This window comes from Erythranthe guttata, chromosome 6 (genome assembly GCF_056151865.1).
Source record: "Erythranthe guttata isolate IM_541 chromosome 6, IM_541, whole genome shotgun sequence".
NCBI classification, from domain to species: domain Eukaryota; kingdom Viridiplantae; phylum Streptophyta; class Magnoliopsida; order Lamiales; family Phrymaceae; genus Erythranthe; species Erythranthe guttata.
In genome coordinates this window covers 1,320,227-1,346,765 of record NC_142538.1, presented here as the reverse complement: position 1 = coordinate 1,346,765, position 26,539 = coordinate 1,320,227, and the positions used below count along the sequence as shown (strand labels likewise).

At 36.0% G+C, this 26,539-nt stretch overlaps 8 protein-coding genes across 9 annotated transcripts; 3 read left to right on the top strand and 5 right to left on the bottom strand.

The window, feature by feature from the left end:
• Positions 1-271: 271 nt before the first annotated feature.
• LOC105971615 (ferric reduction oxidase 2) lies at positions 272-3,028 on the bottom strand. Its single transcript, XM_088819265.1, has 8 exons — positions 2,840-3,028; positions 2,637-2,736; positions 2,351-2,545; positions 2,029-2,263; positions 1,605-1,932; positions 1,273-1,519; positions 503-1,203; positions 272-405 (listed from the first exon to the last, which is right to left on the bottom strand). Exons 1-8 carry the CDS (start codon positions 3,006-3,008, stop codon positions 272-274), a joined length of 2,109 nt encoding a protein of 702 aa, XP_088675391.1. The 5' UTR covers positions 3,009-3,028.
• A 373-nt stretch (positions 3,029-3,401) lies between these two features.
• On the bottom strand, positions 3,402-6,324 carry LOC105971616 (ferric reduction oxidase 5). The gene is made up of 7 exons (XM_012996469.2): positions 6,063-6,324; positions 5,880-5,973; positions 5,620-5,802; positions 5,293-5,530; positions 4,865-5,192; positions 4,529-4,766; positions 3,402-4,425 (listed from the first exon to the last, which is right to left on the bottom strand). The coding sequence occupies exons 1-7, from the start codon at positions 6,211-6,213 to the stop codon at positions 3,573-3,575; spliced, it is 2,085 nt and encodes a 694-aa protein (XP_012851923.2). The 5' UTR covers positions 6,214-6,324; the 3' UTR covers positions 3,402-3,572.
• A 1,625-nt stretch (positions 6,325-7,949) lies between these two features.
• On the bottom strand, positions 7,950-11,705 carry LOC105971931 (ferric reduction oxidase 4). Its single transcript, XM_012996866.2, has 8 exons — positions 10,850-11,705; positions 10,658-10,751; positions 10,371-10,550; positions 10,033-10,270; positions 9,597-9,924; positions 9,266-9,503; positions 8,474-9,183; positions 7,950-8,377 (listed from the first exon to the last, which is right to left on the bottom strand). Exons 1-8 carry the CDS (start codon positions 10,998-11,000, stop codon positions 8,238-8,240), a joined length of 2,079 nt encoding a protein of 692 aa, XP_012852320.1. The 5' UTR covers positions 11,001-11,705; the 3' UTR covers positions 7,950-8,237.
• A 210-nt stretch (positions 11,706-11,915) lies between these two features.
• Positions 11,916-15,187, bottom strand: LOC105971618 (ferric reduction oxidase 4). Its single transcript, XM_012996471.2, has 8 exons — positions 14,847-15,187; positions 14,657-14,750; positions 14,380-14,556; positions 14,037-14,274; positions 13,565-13,892; positions 13,234-13,471; positions 12,441-13,153; positions 11,916-12,280 (listed from the first exon to the last, which is right to left on the bottom strand). The coding sequence occupies exons 1-8, from the start codon at positions 14,995-14,997 to the stop codon at positions 12,141-12,143; spliced, it is 2,079 nt and encodes a 692-aa protein (XP_012851925.2). The 5' UTR covers positions 14,998-15,187; the 3' UTR covers positions 11,916-12,140.
• Positions 15,188-16,954: 1,767 nt separating this feature from the next.
• On the top strand, positions 16,955-19,232 carry LOC105971909 (uncharacterized). The gene is made up of 3 exons (XM_012996837.2): positions 16,955-17,501; positions 17,589-17,792; positions 19,009-19,232. The coding sequence occupies exons 1-2, from the start codon at positions 17,070-17,072 to the stop codon at positions 17,781-17,783; spliced, it is 627 nt and encodes a 208-aa protein (XP_012852291.1). The 5' UTR covers positions 16,955-17,069; the 3' UTR covers positions 17,784-17,792; positions 19,009-19,232.
• Positions 19,233-19,427: 195 nt separating this feature from the next.
• LOC105971619 (uncharacterized) lies at positions 19,428-20,834 on the bottom strand. Its single transcript, XM_012996472.2, has 5 exons — positions 20,747-20,834; positions 20,314-20,618; positions 20,065-20,205; positions 19,773-19,967; positions 19,428-19,671 (listed from the first exon to the last, which is right to left on the bottom strand). The coding sequence occupies exons 1-5, from the start codon at positions 20,832-20,834 to the stop codon at positions 19,660-19,662; spliced, it is 741 nt and encodes a 246-aa protein (XP_012851926.1). The 3' UTR covers positions 19,428-19,659.
• Positions 20,835-22,812: 1,978 nt separating this feature from the next.
• Positions 22,813-24,694, top strand: LOC105971699 (uncharacterized). 2 transcript variants are annotated; one of them, XM_012996569.2, is made up of 3 exons: positions 22,813-23,368; positions 23,488-23,692; positions 24,291-24,694. In XM_012996569.2, exons 1-2 carry the CDS (start codon positions 22,916-22,918, stop codon positions 23,677-23,679), a joined length of 645 nt encoding a protein of 214 aa, XP_012852023.2. In that variant the 5' UTR covers positions 22,813-22,915; the 3' UTR covers positions 23,680-23,692; positions 24,291-24,694. The 2 variants fall into 2 exon arrangements, with proteins under 2 accessions (XP_012852023.2, XP_088675390.1); XM_088819264.1 differs by lacking the exon at positions 24,291-24,694 and adding an exon at positions 24,096-24,118 and having other exon boundaries at positions 22,832-23,368.
• Positions 24,695-25,591: 897 nt separating this feature from the next.
• LOC105971808 (uncharacterized) lies at positions 25,592-26,492 on the top strand. The gene is made up of 2 exons (XM_012996706.2): positions 25,592-26,112; positions 26,211-26,492. The coding sequence occupies exons 1-2, from the start codon at positions 25,699-25,701 to the stop codon at positions 26,400-26,402; spliced, it is 606 nt and encodes a 201-aa protein (XP_012852160.2). The 5' UTR covers positions 25,592-25,698; the 3' UTR covers positions 26,403-26,492.
• Positions 26,493-26,539: the final 47 nt, after the last annotated feature.

Sequence of the window (26,539 nt, the reverse complement as noted above, 5' to 3'; positions counted from 1 at the left end):
TATTTATAGATAAGCATCTAATTACTTGGTTATGGATCCGATCCACATAGGTCTGGATAGGATCTATGCCCAAGTTGAGCAAATTGCCACCCATAACGAACATTATTGACCTCGTGTTGATTTTGCATCAAGTCGATAGAATTGATCGAAAAATCTTATTTTACAAAAAAAGAGATTATTATCAAAATAAAATCCACTAGTATGAAAAGAAAGGATATATATATGATATTCATTCTGCAATTGCAACAAGAAATGTTACAATGTTGTCAAATTACCAGTTAAAACTAAAAGATTCATAATGAAGATTCTTGGATGAACAACAAATTGCAGCTACTTCTTGTCTCATCTTCTTCGGCCCGCTCACTAAAACGCCGACGTTTAATTCTTCACACTCGGACAGTATTTCTGCATCATTAAATTACGCATGCTCAATTGGCCCAATGCTGAAACATTATTTCATATATATTTTCGTAAAACTGCGATTTAGATAGAAGAAACTTACTTTTCATATTAGGCCTTTCGCCGTAATGTACCGTAGTAACTCGCTTGAGAGACTGATTTGGGAAGCTCCCTAGTTCTCTATCAACTTCGTAAAGCCATGGTTCGGGCACCTGATTTGAGCTGTCTGCACTTTGAATCTGGTTCTTGTCTTTATTGTTCTTGTTTTTGTTCCAAAGAAAAGCTAGTGTTGCTGTAATAACCACAGACGCACACAAAACCGAAGTAGTAATTGTCGATCTTGCTGCTTGTGAATATTTCAAATAGGTGTTGTGATCAATCGGGTATATGTAGTATCGGTTGATTAAGCCGATTAGTAGAAGAAAAACGATAAATGATGATGAGATAATAGCTCCAAGCCAAAGCCAACTCCTTGAGCCTGCTAAAACTACGGAAATCGGCTTGTCTGAAACACTTGGTTTAAACCAAATGGTTTTGTGGCCTTTTTCCGTTGTGGGATTTTTATCTCGAGTAACATAAGCCTGAATTTGTATCTGCACACGAGAAACATCGTGAGAAGTTCTGGAAAACGGAAGGAGAAGGTCCAGCATTGCGAGATCTTCCGATTTCTTGAAAGCAGCCACAAGAATAATTCTTGGAATATTCTTTTCATTATCGGTGTTTGCTATGAAGACGAGTTCTCTTATGATGGAGATAAAAGGAGTGACGCCACTCCCTCCACTCACCATTACCAGCATTTCATGCCTGCAACATAAAACGGTACGATTAAAAAAAAAAATTAGTTCTTTCGATTTTTTTTTTGATGATTTGAGCCTTAAGTATGATGAAGTTGATGTTGGCGAGTAAGGTCCTTCGACAGATATTTCAAGACGCTCGATTGGAGTTGGAGATGAAAGATTCTCGTAAAGATTCCGAGACCAGGTTCCTTCACTTTTGATGACGATGCTCAGCTGATGTGGATCCATTTTACTGTTTGAGGTTACGGTGAATGGATGCCATTGTAGCTTCGATATGCTCTTCACTTTGATGAATACAATGCTCGATGGATTATAACTTAGTCCTGCTACCGAAAACAGAGGAGACAGTTTTTAATTAAACGTATAATATCAGGTTCTTGATTCCAACAAATAATTGTAACAACTTACTTGGATCTTTGGAGAAATTCAGCTCCAAGGCATGGCAAGGCAAAACACGAGCGGAGATCAAGAAAACCCGTTGTTGAGATTGTAGGAATCTCAAAAAACGGTCGATTATGAAGAGATAGAATCCAGGGAGCATAATGCAAGAATACGAGAAGCCCACATGCAAAATGAAGAAAAAAACGAAAACAATGTAGAGATGATGCGTATAGAAGAAAAGCTCGAATATCTTCCTTCTGACAAGAGAGTGGCTTGTGATCCACATGACTATTCCAGAAAGCAAAGCTACTTCACCGGCCACATTTGAAATTCCGTCTCTATCCCATTTCAGCATCTATAAATATTTATTTTTAAAATTTTTTTTTATTAAAAAATCATTGGTAAATATTCAAGAATTTGTGGCAAAAAAAATGATTTTTATGGATTATACCTCTGAGATTTGATGTGTTGTGGCCCAATAAATGATGTAACATACACCATGTGCAGTGAAGAGGGTTAAAACAGTGTGGCCAAGCCAAATGTGATACTTAACGGAGGATTCGGATGTTACTCCAACGAGGCGTAAGATTGAGGAGCCTCGATTTATAGGGAAGAAGAGAAAAGACAAACATATGTTGCCAACAAGTCCTAGCATGAGAGCTACACTGTCTAGCTTAACTTCCCACCTGCACGTTTATAATCCGAAAAATGAATTGTACTTAAATATTATACAATTCAAGAAAACAAATTAAAAAAAGAATTCAGCCTATTACACGAGCTCGCCTATCTTCGATGATGACTGTCTGGTGATATTCTTGAACATGCCATGCACATAGGCTGAAATTGACCAAATCAAGAGTACGATGAACATTAGTATGAATGACAACTCTGTCCAAGAAACGATGCCAAGCGGTCCCCGCACGAAAACAGGTCGAGCCCATGTGGCGAAACGTGAGTCCTTTGTCGTTCTGTCAAGAAAGTAGGGTTATTATGATTGCTACTATGTTAAAAAAACATTTAATTTTTAAATATTACAAGCTGCCATGAATTTTGAGTTACCTGTTGTTACTGTCACCAGTGTACCGGTCCAAATGGAGATATATACATCCTAAAGTGGCAATAAGTAGAATCGGCGAAGTATATACGAGAATATTTGCACCTTAATAATAAAGAAATTGCTGATTAGTAATCGGTAAACTGACATTTATTTTTATGTCTGAATGAATTCTTTGGAAACGACATTATAGTTTGAGATATCGAACCTTGTTGACCAAAGAACATCGAATCTGTTTCAGCATGGATACGAGGCGACCAATGAAGCCAGAATACATTTGTTGGCATCATTATCCATATCATAATGTACCCCAAAAAGATTGACAAAATCAACAGCTTTATTGCAAGTTGAATACTCTTAACTCTAATCAAATCCATCTTTCTTTCTTTTTTTTTTCTTTTTTTTTTACTGTGTTTAGGTATAACTGCCTAGATTAGAAGATTCTTAAATAGATGAAATTTTTTGTATTACATGGCCACATAGGAACAGCTGATCTTGTTCAAACATGCATGTGACCAACTCTTTAACTTTTAGCCAGAGTGTGTATAATATTGTATTCAACTGTTTCGACACTTGGAAAAATCCGTAATAAGAGTTTTATCGACGTGCAACATAATCTCTGCAGTTGAATTAATATATAATTCAAAGATTAATAATTCTGACACGTGTCAGAGATTACTGCCGTGGATGTATATATGAATAATTTGTTGTTAAGCAGTTTCACATTTATGAAGCAAGCATTAGTACTGATCATCAAATACAATTGGTAATTAAAAAGAACCTTCATGTTTTATTGCACCTTCACAATTAGTACATGTACGCACAAGGTTGTGTAGAAAAAGAGAAAGAAAGAAAAAAAAAACACACACACACACACACACGGAAACAAACTTGGGAATTTTCGTAAGCAAGCACAAAAAAACAAGAGATAGACGAGCAAATCACCAGGTGAAGCTCATAGCCTCAAAGGAGAGATTTTTAGCTGAACCAGAGGCACAGATTTTCGCAACTCCATTTCGTAAACTTTTTGGCCCCGAAACTAATACTCCAACTTCCGATTCTTTGCATCGATCATCGAGTATACTCTTAAGATCAGGTCGTGCGCCGTAATGAACTGTAGTGGATTGAACAAGAGACTGATGAGGGAGGCTCTCGAGTTCTCTATCCGACGGACTTAACCAAGACGAAGGTGACATTTTCGTCGGTGTATAAAAATCCACATTCTTAATTTGCTTTTGATCAACAGATAGTTTCCTCTTCTGCCATAGAAAAACGGCACTAGTTGCTACGAAGACACTGACACATACAAGAAACATGTCCCAAAGAATCTTGTAGCTGTAATGGTAGTTCTCTTTCCTCTGCTCCACCGGATATATTTGGTAACGAGTCACGAATCCCAATAGCAGTAAAAACATGAAAAATGAAGACGAAATTATCGCGCCGAGCCATAGCCAACCGTTTTTGCCTAAAACTGCTGATATTGGCGAATCCGATGGATTCGGCTTGAAAAGTTTTGTCTGAATTTGATTCTTGGAATCTTTTAGTGGTCTTTCGTGTTCTTGAGTAACGTACGCTTCTATCTGAATTTGCAATTTGGATATGTCTGTAGGAATGCCGGACAAAGGAAGCAAGAGATCGAGCATGGTTAAATCGGTTGTATTCTTGAAAGCGGCCACTAGTAAAACTTTCGGAACTTTCTTGTTCGATTGTGTGCTTCTGAATATTATTTCTCGTATTATTGAGATGAAAGGAGTAATCCCACTTCCTCCACTGATCATTACCAACGAGTCACGGCTGCAACAAAAATTTATCTTTGTCAATTTCTTGATCAAATGCATGCTTGGCTAATTAATATGGTTGTAGACCATGATTAATTGAAAATATTTTACTTAATTACCTTAGAAAATGATTTGATGCAGGTTCGTAAGGTCCTTCGGTCGATACTTGAAGATGATCCAAAGAAGTAGAAAGTTGTTTGTAGAGCTTCTGTGTCCAATTTCCCTGAGTTTTGATTATAACACTCAGATTGTCAGTCTCCAAGTTACTGCTCGAACTTATCGTAAACGGATGCCACTGCAATTTGCAAATGCTCGGAACATTCACAAACAACGTACTACTCGGATTATACGCCAACCCTACAAAAAAAAAAAAAGAGTAGGTATACATGCAAAACTCATTTTTAGAGAGAGAGTTTATAATAATAGCGAAAAAGTTAAAATGTAAAAAAAGGGACCTGGATTCTTGGCGAAGTTTAGTTCGATGGTGCCATTAGGTAGAAGGCGTGAGGAAACGAGCCTAGTCCTCCGTTTGGATTGAAGGAATCGTAAGTATCGATCAATAAGGAAGAGAAAGATTCCAGGGAGAATCAAGCAAAGAAATGCCACTCCAACATGAAGCATGTAGAAGAAGATGTATATGATGTAGAGGTTGTGTACATAGAAGAAGAGTTCGAACATTTTTCTCCTGAAACGCTCGAAGCTCGTTATCCATATCCCCATTAACAACACAAACGCGATTACGCCTGCTAGGTTGGATAAATAAGTACTGCTCCATTCTAGCATCTGCATGCATGCATTAACAATTAATTAATTATATATCTCAATTACCGAAGCGATCAACAAGGAATTAAACGATAAAACAAAAAAAAAAAAAAACAGTTACCAGGTAGATTTCATGAGACATTGTAGCCCAATAGATAATGTAACCTAGGCTGTGAGCGACGAAAAGGACAGTCGAAACATGACCGAGCCAGATGTGGTACTTGATGCTAGACTCGAGTGTGAGACCGACGAGTGGCAAGATTGAAGACCCTCGTGTGACGGGGAAAAACAAGAATGCCATGCATGTGTTTCCGACGTACGCAAGCATCAGTGCTACGGTATTAAACTTTGCTTGCCACCTTAATTCCCGTATAAAAAAATAAAAAAAAATTAAGAAGCCGGTCGATTTTGACGTCTAATTAATTAAAAATAAGTACCGTAAACGTACATTTTTTCTCCGGGATTCATGTAAATGAGCATAGTCTTAAAACCGACGTGCAAGTAATTAGCGAGGGACCAGATTAGGAGTGCGATAAACATGGCCGCAAACGTAAGCTCCACGAAACTCACTATTCCTAGCGGCGCGTTCACCACCGCCGGACGTTTCAGCCATTCATAATAGCTCCTTTTACTGATCGATCATTCCATAAATAAATAAATTAATTAATTAATTAAAAATAAAACAAAATTATATATATGTAGATGTACCTGTCGGAATTTGATGCCTTGTGGAGATGTAGGTAAACACATCCTAGTGCAGCAATGAGCATCATAGGGAAACTGAATAATACAAGATTTATCGCTGCATATATAAAGCAAATTATATATTAATTAATGAAGGCAATTAATTAAAGAAATACACAATTAATTAGAAGCTAATTAATTAATTACATTGTTCGCGAAAGTATGTGGATTTGAGGTGGTGTTCCAACTTGGGAGTCCATGATGTACTGTAAGTCTTTGTAGGAAGCATAATCCACATGAATATATATCCTACAAAAACCACTAGCAAGAATATCTGCCATGCTGCCCGATATTTCATCGCCTCGTTCGATCCGATCCGATCCGATCCGATCGATAATACGTACAAAGCTAGTTCGTAATTCAGAAGTAATCAGATATATGTGTGTATTACTAAACCCTTTAAGTTCATGTATTTATATGTCATGTATATATATATATATATGTGTGTGTGTGTGTCATCAATTAATTAATCAGATATATGAAGTTGAAGAAAAAAGCATGAATAATGCACAAACACAGGGACAATTGCACTAAACTTCATTTTGCAGGCTTTTCCTATAACTCTTTATACTAGTGGCTTCATTTCATGATCATGATTTAATAATAATATTATTTATTTATTTTTAAATATGTATATATCAAATTAAAGTCAAAATTAGCTCGATTCTTCTGATCGAGCTCACTCTTTATTACGTACAATCTAATTAATATCGTACTAACTACTCATGAATTAACTGTACTGCCATATCCCAAGTACAGTTGACCTTCGGTTCTTCAACTCATATTCTTCAAGTGTTCAATAAAATATATATTAATTGTTTTACCCTACCTCTCATTATATATGTGTGTGTTAGAAATATATAATGGGCAACTCTTGAATAACAACAGCTTCATCAATCGACGTATATTGTTCATCCTTAACAATCTAAGGATAAAATGGACATTTCATCTTAAGATTATTATTTGTTGTTGATTTTTTCAATTCAAGGGGTAACTTAGACATTTCACTTATTTTGTCGTTTGGTAAACCCATTAGCTTTCGGGTCGACTTGAATAAAATATTATGGTATCACATCTTATCATACACCTCGGGGAGTTTTTTGCTGGACCTTCCGGGGTCAATATAACAAATTGACTTTTCATCAGATTATTTAATCTTATCTTGGTTAATTTGACAACTGAGTTAATTTGAGAGTCTGGTTGTAATTATGAAAAAAGTGAAAAGTATTTTTGTAATTTAATATTACCTATAGTGTAAATTGTAAAAATACAAATTAGTGAAAAATCCCTCCTAAAATAAATAAACTAACAAAAAACATCCAGTGAAATTTAGTCAAAACATATTCCTCCTGACGTGAGATCGTGTGGCTCACTAGCATGCAAAATGACAAAATTGCCCCTCACGTTTCTTTCTCCCACACGTTTAGCACATGTACATTACACAGTACACAAAATAGATACAAACTAATCTGCGTGATGATATAGATCTGAGGGAAGATAAGTGAGGAATCAACACATTTCATCAATTTTTTTCAACTTTAACGCTATGAATAGTTTCTTCCTGTTGGAACATGTGGAAGAGGCTGTGGATGGGTGGCTGGTCGGCGGAGGAGATGGTGGAGGGCGGTTGAGCAAAGAAGGCGGCGGAGAGGGGTTGAGCGGGTGGTGGTGGTGGGATCTCGACGGTTCCAGGCCACGATTTTCCTCCCTCGCAGTTGCGATCTGGTATTGATTGCACGAGGAGATGTGGTTGCGGAAGGAAGACTCCTTTCCGATCAGGCGGCGCCGGCGGTGTGGTATTGGCGGCGAAAGTTGGGTACAGTAAAGATGGGTGTGTGGTGGTGACGTTTTGGCTGAAGAAGAAAGAGAAATTTCAAATTAGGCGCTATATTTTTAGGGAAAATTGCGATTAAGTCCTTAATTTAAGTTTCGGATATTTTGCATAAATTAATTTATATTAATATTAATTTAGTAAAGGGTAAATTTGTCCTTTCACCTTCAGTCGATGAATATAATCACAATGGGCCAAGTGTGTTATTTAAAATTCGAAACTCAATAGAAATCTGTAAGTTCTTACAACTTTATACAGTTTTTTTTATGGGACTGCACAAAAACTCAAACTTGGGAATATAATGAAAAAACAAGCACAAACAAATGAACACACATCTACATCTGATTTGTCCTCTTTTTTTTTCGAAGATTTAAACGAGGGCGGGATTGAATCCAAAATCCCTCGTGTCTTTAGACGGATAAAATCTTCCGAGGAGACGAAATCACGACGAACAATCCAAAAGTACATAATATATATACTACATGCATGCATCACCAATTGAAGCTGATGGATTCGAAATAGAGGTTTTTAGCAGAACCGGACGAACACATTTTGGCTACTTCGTGGCGCATACTTTTAGGGCCCGAAACGAGAACTCCAACATCCGATCCTTTGCAGTCGGCAAGTATCCCTGTCATTGAATAACAAGCCAAAATTTCGATAAGTTCGCCGTAAACCAAAAAAAGAATCAACAAAAACTGAAATCGAATAATATAATATAGCGTACTCTTCAAATCAGGGCGTGCGCCGTAATGAACTGTAGTGGATTGAACAAGAGACTGACACGGGAGGCTCTCGAGTTCGATATCCGACGGACTTAGCCACGAAGAAGGCGACATTTTCGTCGGTGTCTGAAAATCCACATTCTTAATTTGCTTTTGATCGGCAGATATTTGCCTCTTCTGCCATAGAAAAACGGCACTAGTTGCTACGAAGATACTGGCACATACAAGAAACATGTCCCAAAGAATCTTGTAGCTGTAATGGTAATTCTCTTTCCTCTGCTCCACCGGATATATTTGGTAACGGGTCACGAATCCCAATAGCAGTAAAAACATGACGAATGAAGATGAAATTATTGCGCCGAGCCATAGCCAGCTGTTTTCGCCTAGAACTGCTGATATGGGCGAATCCGATGGATTCGGCTTGAAAAGTTTTGTCTGAATTTGATTCTTGGAATCTTTTAGTGGCCGTTCGTGTTCTTGAGTAACGTACGCTTCTATCTGAATTTGCAATTTGGAGATGTCTGTAGGAATGCCGGACAGAGGAAGCAAGAGATCGAGCATGGTTAAATCGGTTGTGTTCTTGAAAGCGGACACTAGTAATACTTTCGGAACTTTCTTGTTCGATTGTGTGCTTCTGAATATTATTTCGCGTATTACTGAGATGAACGGAGTAATCCCACTTCCTCCACTAATCATCACCAATGACTCGCGGCTGAAAAAAAATCAAACGTTACGAAAAATCTCCCCCGAAAAAAAAAAATTGAATACAATTTTAGTAATGTTTTTTTTTTTACCTTAGGAAATGAAACGATGCGGGTTCGTACGGTCCTTCGGTCGATACTTGAAGATGATCCAAAGAAGTAGAAAGCTGTTTGTGGAGCTTTTGTGTCCAACTTCCCTGACGTTTTATTACAACACTTAGCTTATCGGTATCCAAGTTACTACTCGAACTTACCGTAAACGGATGCCACTGCAATCTGCATACGCTCGGAACGTGCACAAACAACGTACTAGTTGGATTATACACCAACCCTAAAAAAACCAAGAAAACAAAAAAATAAAAATTAGATAACTTCTTTTTAGAAAGTACGAAAAAAAATTGTTCGGTTGTAGATTCATATTGACCTGGATTCTTGGCGAAGGTTAGTTCCATAGTGGAGTTAGGTAAAAGACGAGTCGAAACTAGTCTAGTACTGTGTCTCGATTGAAGAAATCTTAAGTATCGATCGATAATGAAGAGAAAGATTCCCGGTAGAATCAAGCAAAGATATGCCACTCCAACATGAAACATGTAGAAGAATACATACAGAATGTACAGATGATGAGAATAGAAGAAAAGTTCGAACATTTTTCTTCTAACACGGTCGAAGCTCGTTCCCCACATCACTAATGATATTACGAATGCGATTACTCCAGCTAGGTTCGATAAATAAGTGCTGCTCCATTCTACCATCTGCATGCATTCAACAATTAATTTAATTACCACGTAATATAATATCGTCGAATTCATTGTTGTTTCTTGAAAAAAAAAACGACGAAGAATGTACGAGTATGTACGTACCAAGATCATTTGATCGGTCATCGCCCACCAATAGATAACGAATCCTATACTGTGGATAGCGAAAAGGACAGTCGAGATATGTCCGAGCCAAATATGGTATTTGATGCTAGATTCCGATTTCAAGCCGATCAGAGGCAAGATCGAAGATCCTCGTGTGACGGGGAAAAACAAGAACGCCATGCATGTGTTTCCGATGTATCCTAGCCTTAGTGATACGCTACGAAACTTTGCTTGCCGCCTTCAGATCCGAAAACAAAGAGTCGATTATTATCACATTTAAATCTTAAAAAACACAATTTATTAGAAAAAAAAAAAAAAAACCGAAGAATCAAACGTACACTGTTTCGCCAGGTGTATGCATATGGAGATGCTCAAAGCTGACATACAAATAATTAGCAAGGGACCATATTAGGAGTGCTACAAACATGGCGGCAAATGCAAGCTCGAGCACACTGACGATCCCGAGTGGGGCCATTACCACCGCCGGTCGTCTCAGAAAATCGAAATGGCTCTTACTACTGCAAACAAAAAAAAATTAAAAAAAATTATTAGCATTTATTTGAATCTGATGCTATAAAAAAGAATATTGGACTAAAATAATTAATCAAGAATTGGCTAAAAAAACCTCTCGGAATCGGATTTCTTTTGCAGATGTAGATAAACACATCCCAAAGCAGCAACGAGCATAAGAGGAAAGCTAAATAGGAGAAGATTCGTCGCTGCGTAAATAAGCACATGAAAAAAAGATGGGAAGTTATATAAAAAAAAAAAACAAGCATAAATAATAAATACGAATATGAATACCAAGAAAGCTTACATTGTTCAAGAAAGTATGTGGATTTGAGGTGTTTAGTAAATTTGGGAGTCCATATATTCTTGTAAGTTTTCGTAGGCAGCATAGCCCATAAGAACATATACCCTACAAATATCGAGAGGAATAATATCTGCCATGCTGCACGGAATTTCATCTTCGCTTGATGATGGAATATATCTTTTCTTTCAAGTTCAGAAGAATTGTTGTAGATCAGATATTCTGTGATGGTATGTGTTCAAGGCACTCCATGTATATATATATATTATGTAATGACCGTTACACGTCATCGTGTGAAATCGAGGAAAAAGGCATGAATCATGCATAAATACTCAGACATTAGTACTGAAGTTCATTTTGCAGGCGTTCTAGAAAAAATTCTACACCTAGTGGCTTCAGATAATTAATCATCTAATTTTTTTTAATACATAATTAATAATATAATATCAAAGTCAAAAGATCACATGTTAATTATCTTATCTTCTGAGCTGACTCGTCTTCACCGATATGTAGTACCGTATTAATGTACTCCGTTCGAGCTTTGATGAATGAAGTACAAAAGATTTTCGTATCCACTAATTATTTCATCAATCACTTTCAATAATCATGTTGCAACAAAGCTTCATTTTAATACAGAAATGAAATTAAAAATAATCATGTTAAATTGTTAAGACGGGGGAGAAATAAAAATAAAAATTTGGCAATGCAATTCATGTAAGAAAAAAGTACCGATGTCTGCGGTTGAAGTACGATGTAAGTAGTACAGTACGTTGACTATTGGTTTTTCAACTCATGGCAGTACAGATTTGGCTAATTCATTAACTCATGGCAGTACAGATTTGGTATAAATATATAATTCATCCTGTTCTGAAGTTCTGTTTTTACAAATGAATTCGGCTTATCGATTTACCTAACTAAGATTAATTTTAATAGTGGAGTATCAACAATTCGTCGTAGCGGAATATCATTCCATTTATTATTTATTAATATTTTCTCTCTTGGTTGGTTAAAATAACTAGGCAAAATAATATTCCAAGAACCACAAAGTGCAAGAAAACAGAAAAATCGAGACTTTTATCGTGAACTCAAAACAGATTAAAGCAGCTTTCAAATTTATCATGCATCATTCGGCAAATGCAAACGAGCCTTGTTATTTTTACAACTTTGCAATGGTACTGCAAGAAAAAATCAAACATGGGAATTAATAAAGAAAACAAGCACAAACACACGGCACAAGATGAAGCCTTCGGAAACGGATTGAATACGTAAGGCTCGTCGGTTTTCAGTGTATACTGCATCACCAAGTGAAGCTCATAGACTCAAAATACAGGTTTTTGGATGAACCAGATGCGCAGATTTTGGCGACTTTCTGACGTATACTTGTAGGGCCGGAAGCTAGAACTCCAATATCCGATCCTTTGCAATCGAGAAGTATCCCTGTCATTGCATAAAAGTACAATACCAGCGTTATTCCAGTATACCTTGAGAGAGAGAGAGATAGAGAGGAGAGAGAGAGAGAGAGAGAGAGAGAGAGAGAGAGAGAGAGAGAGAGAGAGAGAGAGAGAGAGAGAGAGAGAGAGAGAGAGAGAGAGAGTACTCTTAAGATCAGGTCGTGCGCCATAATGAACTGTAGTCGATTGAACAAGAGACTGACACGGGAGGCTCTCGAGTTCTCTATCCGAAGGACTTAACCACGACGAAGGCGACATTGTCGTCGGTGTATGAAAATCCACATTCTTAATTTGCTTTTGATCAACAGATAGTTTCCTCTTCTGCCATAGAAAAACGGCACTCGTTGCTACGAAGATACTGGCACATACAAGAAACATGTCCCAAAGAATCTTGTAGCTGTAATGGTAATTCTTTTTCCTATGCTCCACTGGATATATTTGGTAACGAGTCACGAATCCCAATAGCAGTAAAAACATGAAAAATGAAGACGAAATTATCGCGCCGAGCCAGAGCCAGCCGTTTTTGCCTAAAACTGCTGATATGGGAGAATCCAATGGATTCGTCTTGAACCCTTTTGTCTGAATTTGATTCTTGGAATATTCTTCATGTGGTCTTTCGTGTTCTTGAGTAACGTACGCTTCTATCTGAATTTGCAATTTGGATATGTCTGTAGGAATGCCAGACAAAGGAAGCAAGAGATCCAGCATGGTTAGATCCGCTGTAGTCTTAAATGCAGCCACTAGGAGAATCTTCGGAACCTTTCGGCCAGATTCCGTACTCATGGAAATTATTTCTCTTATTATCGAGATGAACGGAGTAATCCCACTTCCTCCACTGATCATCACCAAAGACTCGCGGCTGGAAAAAAAAAACATTTGAACTGTGTTAAACTAAAAAACCGAGTGAATTTATAAATCCGATACTGATAATATTTTTACCTTAGAAAATGAAACGATGCGGGTTCGTAAGGTCCTTCGGTTGATACTTGAAGATGATCCGGAGAAGTCGAAAGCTGCTGGTAGAGCTTTTCTGTCCAATTCCCCTGACTTTTTATTACAACACTTAGCTTATCGGTCTCCAAGTTGCTGCTCGAAATTATCGTAAAGGGATGCCACTGCAATTTGCATACGCTCGGAACATGCACGAACAACGTACTTGTGGGATTATACTCCAACCCTAAAACAAAACAAAAAAAAAAACAGAAATTAGATAAATTTCTTATTAGAAAAAAATATATAATTTGTGAAAATGCTTGCATTGTAAATTCACCTGGACTCTTGGCGAAGGTTAGTTCCATAGTGCGGTTAGATAAAAGGCGTGACGAAACGAGCCTAGTCCTCCGTTTGGATACAAGGAATCTTAAGTATCGATCGATAATGAAGAGAAAGATTCCAGGAAGGATCATGCAAAGATAGGCCACTCCAACATGGAACATGTAAAAGACGAGGTAGGGAATGTAGAGATGGTGAACGTAAAAGAAAAGTTCGAACATTTTTCTCCTCACACGTGCAAAGCTCGTCGCCCATATCGCCATTAACATCACAATTGCGATAACTCCAGCTAAATTAGATAGATAAGTACTGCTCCATTCCAGCATCTGCATTAACAATTATGAAATTATCCCATAGTTTTTTTTCCAATCAAATCTCATTTTAGTTAGACAAACACAAAAAAAAAAAGAAAAAAAAAAAGAAACAAACACACACACACACACACACACAAAATAAGTACAAATATGTACCTGTGACATTTCATGGGACATCGCACCCCAATAGATCACGAATCCTACGCTGTGGGCAACAAAAAGTACCGTTGAAACATGACCGATCCAGATGTGATATTTGATGCTCGATTCTGACGTAAGGCCCATCAGAGGCAAGATTGAAGAGCCTCGTGTTACGGGGAAAAACAAGAACGCCATGCATGTGTTTCCGATGTATCCTAGCCTTAGGGATACACTACGAAACTTTGATTGCCACCTTCAAATCCGAAAACAAAAACAGAACAGATTTATCACAACAGTCGAGAATAAAATCCTAGCAAATTAAGCAGCTCATTTATTTATTTATTTATTTTTTACGTACACTTTGACTCCTGCCTGCATGCGGAGGCTCCCGAAGCTGACGTACAAGTAATTAGCGAGGGACCAGATTAGAAGTGATATAAACATGGCTGCAAACATGAGCTCGAGTACAGTGACGATTCCTATAGGCGCCATTACCACCGCGGGGCGTCTCAGGTAATTAAAAGAGCCCCTACTACTGTAAAACAAGTTGGTTAACCCCTTTTAGCATTTTTTTGAATCAAGAAAATTGCTAAAAATTAATGCCTTATTACTACTAATCAAGAATCGGGCGGAACCTGCCAGAATTTGATTTCTTTTGGATATGTAGATAAAGACAACCCAATGCAGCGATGAGCATAATAGGGAAACTAAATAAAAGAAGATTTCTCCCTGCATAAGCATGAAAAAAAATTATGCCGAGGTGACGAAAATTTCGAGAAAAAAAAAAAGAAGAAGCAAGTAGTACTAGAAAGCATAAATATATACCTTGTTCACGAAAGTACGTGGAGTTGAGGTGTTCGTTCAATTTGGGAGTCCAAATAGTCTTGTAAGTTTTTGTAGGCAGCATCACCCATATGAGCATATATCCTGCAAAAATCGAAAGAAACAATATCTGCCACGCTGCACGAAATTTCATCTTCGCTCTTTGCTCTTGAAGTTGTAATAAGATTTTCTTCGGTGATATATGTTAATAAGGTATTCCATGTATATATAGACTATAGAGAGAGAAATGCAATAAAGTTATACGTCATCGTACGAAATCTAAGAGGAAGGCATGGATCATGTACAAATACAGAGACATTCGTACTGAAGTTCATTTTGCAGGCTTCTAAAAACTCTACACTAGTGGCATAATAAATATCAAAGTCAAAAGCTCACATTTTAATTCGGGGTGCCTTTTAAAATTTAACGTTTACTTTTTTCGTAATAATCGACTCTATACTCTCTATTGCCAACTAATATTGTGTCGACTGATCAATGTGCATTGTTTCGAGGTTTTGCTATGAAATTAGCTGCTTATCAACTTTTGACTATTTCATCGGTAAATCTAAATGTTTCACAAAACAGGGTATTTCGAATTGTAGAGAATTGTCGAGTCGTAAGACGATTAAAAAAATAAAGTAAAAATTTTACCAATTTACCATGTATGCGGTTCAGCTAGGGAAAACTGAAAAAAAAAATGGAATTTGAAATCACTTCTATATGTTAAAAATAGTACTGCTGTTGCTATGGAAGTATCATGCAAGTACAGTTGACTATTAAATCTTCAACTTATGGGAGTACTACTACTATCAGGGCCCTACGGTGTTACTTTTCACGAAAAAAGAAGTAAAACGGATGATTTCTTTTATCGCATTTTATTGCAATCTTTTTATATTATTAATTATTTATATTTAATATATACTTTTTGCATTACGTGATAAGATATCGAGTTCTCGAATGATTTATTCGAATTTATTTTTATTAGCGCTTGATGAACAAATTCGAGTAATGAGCCAAAAATATCAATAGACTAATATCAAGGTTGTAAAAAGCGGTAATCGGGTCGGAGGCGGTTAGGGACCGACTCACGATTAATCGGTGCGGCGGTGATTAATCGGTGATAAATCGGAAATAAATCGGTTTTTAAAATTTAATATAATATATTTGTAGATATTATTTATAAATACTCAAAACATAGATAAAAAATATTTAACATAGTTATATCTCCATCATGTATATATTCTAATAACATACTAAAAGTTTAATAATAATAAGATCATAATACATAAATATCCTTATAAAATATAAATAAAAAGGCAATTTTTTTTTGAATTTACATACATTCTTGGCATACATCATTAGTTCTTTAACAATAATAATTAACATAAACAAAATAATGCATAAACTCATTTTTTTTTATTAAAATCCCAACTTTTATTTTGATTTATAAATAAAAAAAAAAAAAAAAAAAACGATTTTTGACCATTTTTTGCCGATTTTTGCCACCGAAGTTTGACCCGCCTTAAAGGTTTGACCGCCTCGGACCGCCTCGGACCGCCTCAAACCGCCCCACAGGCAAAAAACCGATTTTTCAAACCTTTACACTAAAATCGTAAAGGTTTTGGACCGCCTCGGCCGATTTTTAGAACACTGACTAATATATCACTTATGATGTTATATATTTTTTTTTATCTAACTCAAAAGGAAATTATGCTGATTGCTGGTTATTTTTCGGAATTCTTTTCATTTCTTCTAAGTTGTTGCTTTCGACAGGAATCATATATAGTTCAACATTCGTATATTTGATCGGGAGAATAAATAATATTTGATCGATCAGTTTATGAATTGTCCAATATGTAGTAGTAGTAGTCGTCCTGAGTATGACAACATATACTTTTTTGGGGGTTCGTAATCACGCAAATATGGGGTAATTTTTGTTATTAGACAGTATCTCAGGGGTAAAACGGACAAACACATTTTCTGTGAATTTAAATAGTCAAATGATGGTCAGAGGGGGTTGTCGTAATTAAGTCTTACCTAGGGGGTTTGTCGTAATTTACCCAAAATTAAATCCGTCATAGGCTCATAGCCCAACCAACCCCACTCATCAAAATCGAGCCCATTAAACCACTTTTATGATTAAATATAAGAAACCAACAAAGGGGGAAAAACGATTAGGGTTACGATCGGAGAGAGAGAGATAGAGAGAGGGAGAGGGAGAGGGAGATGAAGACATCGAAATCGAATCCATCAATGGAGAAGCGCGTGAACAAGATACTGAGACACGTGCAGAAATTGCAAGAGGAGAAAGCGGCGGATCAAAAGCTACGAATAAAAAAAATAGTGCGACAGATGAACAGGTTGCAGGAGGAAACAGAGGAGATGGAGGAAATGGAATCGATAAAGAAATCGGAAGAGGAAAAGAATGCGAAATTCATGAAGGAAGCATTAGAGGAGCTGGAATTGGAGAAGAAGAAGATACAGAAAGCTAAAGAGAAGTATGCTCTGGCGAGGAAGCTCAGGCCCGATCTCTATCGTCTATGTGGAACTCTAAACGTCATGTATCGCCGAGATTCTCACGATTCTTACTCTCCAGAACATGTGCAAAAGGCCAAAGATTATGCCCAAGCAGCAATTGATGTGTTCAACCAAAGACAGGTAATTAAAGTTTTTTTTTTAAATGTTTAATTGCGTCATGATTATTATTATTAAGTGGTTTCCTTTTGTATGTGTGTGTGTGTGTAGGGCGTCGAATACAGTGTGGTGGAAGTAATCGAAGCACTTTCAGTTGCAGTCAATGGATTTATAGTGTCTTTGACGTTTACCGCCAAGCCCAATGATGCTGATTATGATTATGAAGAGGATGCCGAAAGTTTCAGCGCAAGTCTTCACTATTCATATAAAGGTCTTGACGTAACGCATGTTGATTTTACTATTTAGCTGCTACAGGTAATTCATTTTGATTTTTTTTTTTCTTCTCTTTTTCTTAATTAAGTTGTTATATATGCTTCGTAATTTTACTGGCTTGTGTTGTTCATATCATATGTTGACATACAATACATTTGGGCTTTACTAAAACTTTAGTTCATTCTACATTTGGGCTTTACTAAAACTGTACATACATACATACAATACATCTGTTTACATGAATGGTGAACGTCAATTAGCTGAATGCATTGTGCATTTAGTGGATGTAGTTAGGATTTAGAGAAATAGTATTTGTGGATATAACATTAAAAATTCCAACAAGCATACGACTAGTTTTGGACAATTCAAGAAACAAAGTGTCTGCGTTTGTATTGTCTCCATATGGTGTATGATGCTTTGCATTGGTGTTACTTTTATTGAAAGAGCACAGTCTACTCTACTACATTCGTTCAGATCAAAGAGTGCATTCCCGTTAGCATCAAATAATTGGAACATACTCATGTTGAGGTTTAGGTTTCAAACATTCAGACATAGTAAAAAATTATAAAATAAAAGTTGCAACTATAACTTTTGTAAATAAGCAGATCTGCGTGAGGTCAGAATCTTATTAAATAGACCCTGATAGATGGAAACGTGAAACTGGACTATTTTATTTGGGGCAGGGGAGTATGTTTAGATCTATTTAGAACTGGTGATATAAATGGTATTATTAAGAAGCTGATTTTGATGGCTCACAGCCTATAGTACAACTTAAAATTACTACTTCAATAAGATGTTTGATAGTTACTCTTTGAGTAGTTGGGTTTGTCCAAACATTGTAGTTGCTATATGTTGGACATGTAGTAAAACGGAACTTGTCAGTTTGCATTTTTCATTTAATTATGTTTTTTTATGAATTACTGTTGGAGAACTTCACTACCGTTTTGGACCGCTCTTGAATGTGGTCGATATACTTATCTTACTGACCAATCGCTCCGAAACGTTTATCAACCTTGAAGTTAATTCGTTGATAAATTAGCATGAAACATGGAAGTGGGGCAATGTGCAGTGTGTGTTGTATTTTCCATTGTTTATTGAACATTGTACATTTGCCATACATTCATTAGTTAATTGCTATGTAGTGTTTGAAGCATGCACCAGTTTGTGTTATATAGATTTACACTCTTTAACAGCCTTCTGCTGTAAGTATGTTTTTACTAGCATTTAACAACACCTTTTGGGATTTTTTGAATTGCAGGCGATTCCAGATTCAGAGAAGCTAAATATATATATCTATATATATGGAATATTAAGTAATCGGCCGGTTGTGAACTTTATTTTTAGGCATCTAGAGTCTATTTTTATCTGTGAAAAAACTGATTGTGTTTAGAGGTCAATGCTAACAATGCTAAGTTTACATTTTGCTTGCTACTGCCAAATTTATTCCCGTTCAGATTCTTGTTTAGCTTTGCTGTTTGCGAATTTTGTGTCCCTTTTTATATGTTGTTTTTGGGGTTAATATCTATAGATTATACCAAAAATAACATATTAAATACTAAAATACTCGTCATTAATTACTTTTTAATTAATTAATTAAGAGTGATAAGGGGCAAAATTGATAAAAATGCAATTAGTGCCTTATTGAACTCAAAAATGATAAATAATTTGAGACAAAAAAACACTCCAAAAAGACATATAATAAGGGCCGGAGAGTGCATACATACTAAAAAGGCCAAAAAGTCAGAATCTTGATAACAAAACATAAAATGCATTTTGGAAGGGAGTGCAGTGCATACATACTAAAAAAAAGCCAAAAAGTCAGAATCTTGATAACAAAACATAAAATGCATTTTGGATATCGATTATATATCGCCTCTGGCCTCTTCATTCATCGTCGCCTCTTGCCTCTTCATTCATCCTCCTATATCGAAGAAAAGGAAATTAACAAGATAAAGAGATTATAATATAACAAAACACAAAACTTTGGAAATATTGAAGTAAATCAAACTTAGATAAACATACCAGATAAGCACCTTCTATGTAACCCACAAGGTGGACAAAACTGGCCAAGACTTTGGCATTGCCTCCGGCTCCCCACTCCGAGCCCCACGAATTTCTGATTTCACAATAAAGTTCTCCGTTATCGTACCCTGTTCCTATGACCACTATTGAGTGCAATCCATCTTCCGGTTTTCCAGGATCTGTTCTATAGACGTGCTAGGAAATAATAAAAAAAAAATATATAAAAATTAAACATTAATGTATTTTTCTCAAATTATTTGTTTGTTCTGAAAATAACAGTTTATGAATTTACCTCTCCATGGTGAGATGAGAAGCTGTCTGACATATAGATCTCCGCAAGAATTGGATGTCCCTTTTGTAGAATTTTCTTGACTTGATTTTTTGAAGGAGTGGAACTGAAATATTGAATTTTCTCAATCCTTATCCTTTCCCCCTTTTTATATAATAATAATAAGAAGAAAAAAAAAATAGAAAAGATTAGTAAGCATTCAAAGAAAAATTTATAATAAATATATATAATTAAAAAAAATATTTTGCTTACCGAAATCATGCGTTTGTTGCTCGTTTTGCCTTTAAACTTATACTGGCTTTCTAAATAAATTCCATTAACCATTATGTAATTGAGTGCATGACGAGCGGAACACTCATAGTACTCCATTTCCGCTAATGAACACGGAATAAGATCGTTACTGTTTGGCCCCTTTTTGAAAAACTTTACAGCATTAGATTCTTTGTAAAGATTGTCAATCAGATGCTGTGGAGAGGCTATATAGTCTTGTATATCCTTATGTTTCCTTTTCAATTCATAACCGACTAAAAATGCCACTGATTGTGCCCAACAACTTGCTGCAGTTAATTAATTATAGCACAAACTATTAGAATTGATTTTTTTTTTTTTTTTTAATCTCTGAAAATTAAAACAAAGTCGTGCATGTACAATATATATATAATGAAAATTTGAAATTAGTACTTACGGGTTCCTTTTTGATCTTGAATGGGGAATAAAGTCTCGGAAACTTTCAATTTGAAATAGAACCCCTTGGGTGGTGGTATGTCGGACATTTTCACGCACAGTTCGATCACGAGCCTGCTGCGAAAGAGATGTATATATGATTATTGCTATGCACAAAAAAACATGATGTAATTAAACTTCCGATGATGATTATCGTAATGCATAAAACATAGATCCTATATACAAAAAAGAAAAAAAGAAAAGAAAAAAGTAATAGGGTTTGAGTTTGAATCAAACCCACATAGATCCAAAACCAAAAAATATATATATTGAAAAATCAAAGAAAAAAGATGAAGATCAATGGTGAATAAATGTAAAAAGCAAAAAGAAAACACAGCCAGCGATTTGAAGATCTCAATCGAAACCCTAAATTCCATACAGAAAAAACGTGTATATTCATATATAAAAAAATGCATGATAAATACAAAGAGCATTTTTTTATATTCATATATAAAAAAATGCATGATATCAGCACTTGTTTTATTCTCATGATGATCACGAATCAGCATTTATACTTTTTAACTTGGATAAACAAACATGGCGGAAGAAACATTAATTAAATCCGACAAGAAGTTTTTACCTTTTCTTTCAGGCACAGGTTTAGAGAGCAAATACCAACGTAACTGTGGATGTTCTTGAGTGACTAGAGAGAGAGAGAGAGAGATCTTTCTTTTTTTGTTTATAATCAAGGATCAGAAGATTATATTCTCTCTCTCTCTCCAGTTTTTGATGGAGGAGGAGGAGAGAGAAACGGAAGGCGCTGGTGAGAGAAATATTCAGATTAACGTCTGTAAGTGTAAGTATCACTGGGAGTTTCACAGTGCACACCCACGCAGTACGTACGGAGAGAAGCAGAGAGGGCAAATGACCAAAATACCCCACTGTGCACAAAAGCCAAAGCATACCCTAGCTAGCTAGAGACTTGTACCTTTATATGTCTTTCAATTTTGCAACCTAAGAGGAACAAATATATGTAATTAAAAGGAGCATTTTATTTTTACAAATCAATATATTACATCCTCCAACTTTCAAACATGCCAACGAACACTAGTGAGATCATTAATCCAACCTTAAAATATTATCGTATAATCTTTATTAATTATTACTAATGATTATAGTGCATAAAATTATAAATTGAAGGGAACTTGATGAATTATCTCGTAAAAAGAGGCAAGAAGAAGGCCGCGACAGCGGTACCAAATCGAGGCAAACTCAAAATCGAGCAATCGCAAGTCGTTCTAACATCATGCAAAAAAGCTGGATCTACTTTGCTACTTCATCAAAAAAAAAAATGATTTTGCGAATGCACATGTTTCACTGGTATGGTTAATTCAAATCTTTATTTATTTTCCAGGAATTTTTAATCTTTTACTTAATGGATTATCTAATATATTCTCATAATCCAATAATAATAATAATAATAATAATAATAATAATAGAGGTATTAATTAAATAGGCATAACAAGAACTTGCAATTCCTATTGTGTTAGAGGTTAGTAACTTATGGTTGCTTTATTTGACACAATTTTAGTAGTATAACTATTGGATTTATTCCAATATGAGTGCAGATTAATCCTATTTGCTTTTTTCATTACATGGCTTGATGCTGAAATTGCATGGATATGGATAAATCCAAAATAGGGACTAAAATATAAAAACCGAATGTGGAAGGTGTGTTCAACTTTAATTAATTAGTTAATGCATCAAAAACAGCGACAGGTCTGTAATAAAACAAAAAAAGAGGATATCAGGGGCAAAATGGTCAAAGAGCGAATAACAGAAAGTACAAGCATTAATTGCTTCAGAATTATGCAAAAATAAGAACTAGGGCAAAAAAATGTGAGTATGTCCACGTCAGCTCTACTGGGCCGGCCCATGGGAACAATAGCCACGTGGATCAGTCCAATTGGAGTGTAGCCTTTTGTTGTTAGAAAGCCTATTGGTTCAATTAATTTTAAATTTAAATGTCACAGCCCAACCAACCCACTGTCATAAATCCAGCCCATTGCTTGGCTGCTTAGCTAACCCTTTTTTTTTAATTTTTATTTTTTATTTTTAAAGTTTAAGAAACCAACAAAAGGGGGAGAAATTCGAATTAGGGTTTATAGATCAGAGAGGGAGATAGAGAGAGATGAAAAATTCGAAATTGTCAGAGGAGAATCCAGTAACGGAGAAGCGCAAAAACGCGATACTGAGACACGTGAAGAAACTGCAAGAGGAGAAGCCGGCGAATCAAAAGTTAATAATGAATAAGATACTCCGGCAGGTGATCAAATTGCAACGGGAATCGGAGGAGAAAGGGAAACTGGAAGCGATGAAGGAATTGGAAGAGGAAAAGGAACGGGTAATGGTGAAGAAATTCCTAGAGGAGGTGTTAATTGAAAAGGAGAAGCAGCTGGAAAGGGATAATAGATTTCGAGAGGAGAATCAGCTGATGAAGAAACTCTATCCCAATGCATTCCGCTTGTCTAAACACATCAGTCAATTGTTCGATCGAGATTCTTCCGATTCCTATTCCCCCGAAAAATTTCAGAGGGTCAAAAGCTTTGCCAAGATAGCAATTGATGTGTTCAACCAAAGACAAGTAATAAAAAAGATTTCTTTTTTTTTTTCCTTTTTTTTTATTTGTGTGATTCTGTCTTGTTTAATGATTATTATTATTATTAAGTGATTGTTTTGGTGTATGTGTGTGTGTGTGTGTAGGCTATCAAATACAGTGTGGTGGATGTAATCAGAGCAAGCTCGCATATGGATACAGGGCGTATGGTGAATTTGACGTTTACTGCCAAGCCTGATGATTCTGAGGATGAAGATGTCAAAACTTTCGGTGCAAATATTCACTACGGATTCAACAAACCTTTTCGAGTGACGCATGTTGCGTACTCCTCTACTTAGCTGCTAGCTACAGGTAAAATTATTTTTTTCCTTTCTTAATTTATTAAGTTGCTATATACTATTTCATAATTTTAGTGGCTGCTTTAGTTTTCTTGTTCATTATCACATGTTCCGATTTTTTACAACTTCAAAAATTTATTTTTATTTGTCTTCGTTTAGGAAGAATCCCTAACTTCAGAATTGGTTTGCTGTTTTAGTAAAAGGTGTTTAGATGTGAAAGGCTGGTAATATAGTAATTAAAAAATAACTAAATGCTACTTTAAAAATAAATATACTCTTATGAACTAGTTTATTAAGATGTTGGATATTTGCTCTTTGAGTGCTCGAGGATATGTAGTAAAAGTTAACGGTTTGCGTTTTTTATTTTCTTATATTTTTTTATGAATTAATGTCGGAATTCTTCACTAACTTTTTAGACGGCTCTTGAATGTGGTGGATGTACTAGCAGCAGATCAATAGCCCCTATAAAGAGTTGTGACCTTGAAGTTAATTTATTTTGAAAATTTGAATAAAATTTATCTCTCTCAAATTTTAATCTTTTAGCATGAAACATGAAAATGTTCATTTCTTGGACACATGTATAGCTTTAACCATCATTGATTCTACTACAGCAATTGGCTCGGTTTGGAACACGAATCGCAGAAGGGATACTTTTAGGAACAGCCCTTTGCAGATGTTTCGGGGAAGAAGAAGCAATCCACGCCGCTAAGGAATTTTGTACAAGAATGTGGCGATGGTCGTTGGTATTGCAGAATAGAACACACAGTGAACGTATTTTGAATTTTAATTAAAAAAAAAAAAAAAAACAAAAAAGAAATCACTAGAATTGAGGTTACTAGTGGAAATTGAATTTTAATAAAAAAAAATTGAACAGAATATTTTTTATAATCAAATCTCATCTTAGATTACGTTAATTATTCGACTTTGAATATAAAGAGAAAAAAACAGTACAAGTATATGTATATATATACCAGTGACATTTGATGAAAATTCAGATGTGCTATTTGATGCTCAATTCTGATGTAAGGCCCATTAGACTCGAGATTGAAGACCCCCTCCGGGGAAAAACAAGAATGATGTGCATTTGTTTCCGGTTCCGGTTCCGGTTCTAACCGAACCGGTGGTCAGGTCTACCCTAGCCCTACGTATACACTATGAAACTTTGGATGCATGCTGCCACCTTCAAATCCGAAACACACAGAACAGATCATCACAATAGTCAAGAATTGAATTAAAGCATTACTAAAGTATCAATGATAAGATGGGGTTAAAAGGTTGGCCGGAATCATGTTTTGAAGTGCTTAAATGTGGTTTCAATGTTTTTTTCTCTTTTATAAGTTGAGGACTCTAGGGTAATTAGACCTAATTTAGAAGTACTTTTGTAAATTCATAATATTATGTAACTAAATTACGAATTTACAAATAAAAAAGGGTAAATTACATGTACACCATTGAGATATGCTAAAATAACTTTAAGGTCCTTGTCGTATCGGTAATTACAATTACCCTACGCTATTTCGGTAGAGTTCTAACGGACTATTAGCTTCAGTAAATCGTGGAGACAACATAGAGTCAGGGGGTGAGATGGCTCCCCCAATATTTCTTAAATCACCCATAACTCTATGTTGTCTCAACGACTTCCTGAAACTAATAGTCCGTTAAAACTCTATTGGAATAACGTATCTAATGCATTATCCCGTTAGAGTTTCTAACAATGTTTCAGGGGTAAGTGTAATTACCGATACGACAAGGACCTTAAAGTTATTTTAACATACCTTAGGGGGCGAGTGTAATTTACCAAAAAAAAAAAACAAGAGGCAAATCTGATGTGGCATGTCGAATTAAATTTAAATCGTCATAGCCCAACCAACCCACTCTCACAATTCAATAGAACAACGATTAGGGCTATAGATCAGAGAGAGAGAGAGAGAGAGAGAGAGAGAGAGAGAGAAGAGAGAGAGAGAGAGAGAGAGAGAGAGAGAGAGAGAGAGAGAGAGAGAGAGAGAGAGAGAGAGAGAGATGAAAAAATCGAATCCAGTAATGGAGAAGCGCGTGAAGAAGATACTCAGACACGTGAAGAAACTGCAAGAGGAGAATGCGGCGAATCAAAAGTTAAGAATCGATAAGATAGTCCGGCAGATGAACAAATTGCAACAGGAATCAGAGGAGAGAGGGAAACTGGAAGCGATGAAGGAATGGGGAGAAGAGAAGAGGCTGAAATTCATCAAGGAATCTAAAGAGGATCCGAAATTGGAACATCAGAAGCAGGCGCTGGCGACGAAATTCTGGCCCGAAAGTTATTGTTATCACCAATGTGGAGGCGGTGCAACCACCATGTACCACCGAGATTCTACCGATTCCTACACTCCGCAGGAAGTGCAAAAGGTCAAAAATTATGCCGATGCAGCAATTCACGTGTTCAACCAAAGACAAGTAATTAAAGATTTGTTTTTTTTAATGTTTGATTATGTCTTGTTTAGTCATGATGATTATTATTAAGTGGTTTTCTTTTGGTATTTATGTGTGTGTAGGCCGTCGAATACAGTGTGGTGGACGTAATCGAAGCAACCATACGTGTAGTGGATGGATTTATAGTTTATTTGACGTTTACCGCCAAGCTTGATGATGATGATTATGAACACGATGCCGAAACATTCGGCGCAACTGTTCACTATTCGATCAAAGGTGTCCAAGTTACGTATGTTGATTTGTCTTCTACTTAGCTGTTTTTTCGATCTAATCTTTGCCTTTTGCGACGTTTTTTTCCTTTTTCTTAATTAAGTTGCTATATATGTTTCATGATTTTTACTGGCTTTCGTTGTTCATATCGTTTGCTATTGGTGGGCATGTTGATGAGGAC

Coding starts and splice junctions, on each gene's coding strand:
- LOC105971931 (XM_012996866.2), bottom strand. CDS start 11,000: ATGAAATTCCGTGCAGCATGGCAGATATTATTCCTCTCGATATTTGTA. Junction 10,551..10,657: donor AAGAAATCCGATTCCGAGAG/GTTTTTTTAGCC, acceptor TTTTGTTTGCAG/TAGTAAGAGCCATTTCGATT. Junction 10,271..10,370: donor CATACACCTGGCGAAACAGT/GTACGTTTGATT, acceptor TCGGATCTGAAG/GCGGCAAGCAAAGTTTCGTA.
- LOC105971619 (XM_012996472.2), bottom strand. CDS start 20,834: ATGTCCGACATACCACCACCCAAGGGGTTCTATTTCAAATTGAAAGTT. Junction 20,619..20,746: donor TCAAGATCAAAAAGGAACCC/GTAAGTACTAAT, acceptor AATTAACTGCAG/CAAGTTGTTGGGCACAATCA. Junction 19,968..20,064: donor TCTCATCTCACCATGGAGAG/GTAAATTCATAA, acceptor ATTATTTCCTAG/CACGTCTATAGAACAGATCC.
- LOC105971808 (XM_012996706.2), top strand. CDS start 25,699: ATGAAAAAATCGAATCCAGTAATGGAGAAGCGCGTGAAGAAGATACTC. Junction 26,113..26,210: donor ACGTGTTCAACCAAAGACAA/GTAATTAAAGAT, acceptor ATGTGTGTGTAG/GCCGTCGAATACAGTGTGGT.
- LOC105971618 (XM_012996471.2), bottom strand. CDS start 14,997: ATGAAATTTCGTGCAGCGTGGCAGATATTGTTTCTTTCGATTTTTGCA. Junction 13,472..13,564: donor AACCTTCGCCAAGAGTCCAG/GTGAATTTACAA, acceptor GTTTTGTTTTAG/GGTTGGAGTATAATCCCACA. Junction 13,154..13,233: donor GCATCGTTTCATTTTCTAAG/GTAAAAATATTA, acceptor TTTTTTTTCCAG/CCGCGAGTCTTTGGTGATGA.
- LOC105971699 (XM_012996569.2), top strand. CDS start 22,916: ATGAAAAATTCGAAATTGTCAGAGGAGAATCCAGTAACGGAGAAGCGC. Junction 23,369..23,487: donor ATGTGTTCAACCAAAGACAA/GTAATAAAAAAG, acceptor GTGTGTGTGTAG/GCTATCAAATACAGTGTGGT.
- LOC105971615 (XM_088819265.1), bottom strand. CDS start 3,008: ATGGATTTGATTAGAGTTAAGAGTATTCAACTTGCAATAAAGCTGTTG. Junction 2,737..2,839: donor GATGTTCTTTGGTCAACAAG/GTTCGATATCTC, acceptor TTTATTATTAAG/GTGCAAATATTCTCGTATAT. Junction 1,204..1,272: donor TCAACTTCATCATACTTAAG/GCTCAAATCATC, acceptor TTTATGTTGCAG/GCATGAAATGCTGGTAATGG.
- LOC105971616 (XM_012996469.2), bottom strand. CDS start 6,213: ATGAAATATCGGGCAGCATGGCAGATATTCTTGCTAGTGGTTTTTGTA. Junction 5,974..6,062: donor CACATACTTTCGCGAACAAT/GTAATTAATTAA, acceptor TTATATATGCAG/CGATAAATCTTGTATTATTC. Junction 4,767..4,864: donor AAACTTCGCCAAGAATCCAG/GTCCCTTTTTTT, acceptor TTTTTTTTGTAG/GGTTGGCGTATAATCCGAGT.
- LOC105971909 (XM_012996837.2), top strand. CDS start 17,070: ATGAAGACATCGAAATCGAATCCATCAATGGAGAAGCGCGTGAACAAG. Junction 17,502..17,588: donor ATGTGTTCAACCAAAGACAG/GTAATTAAAGTT, acceptor GTGTGTGTGTAG/GGCGTCGAATACAGTGTGGT.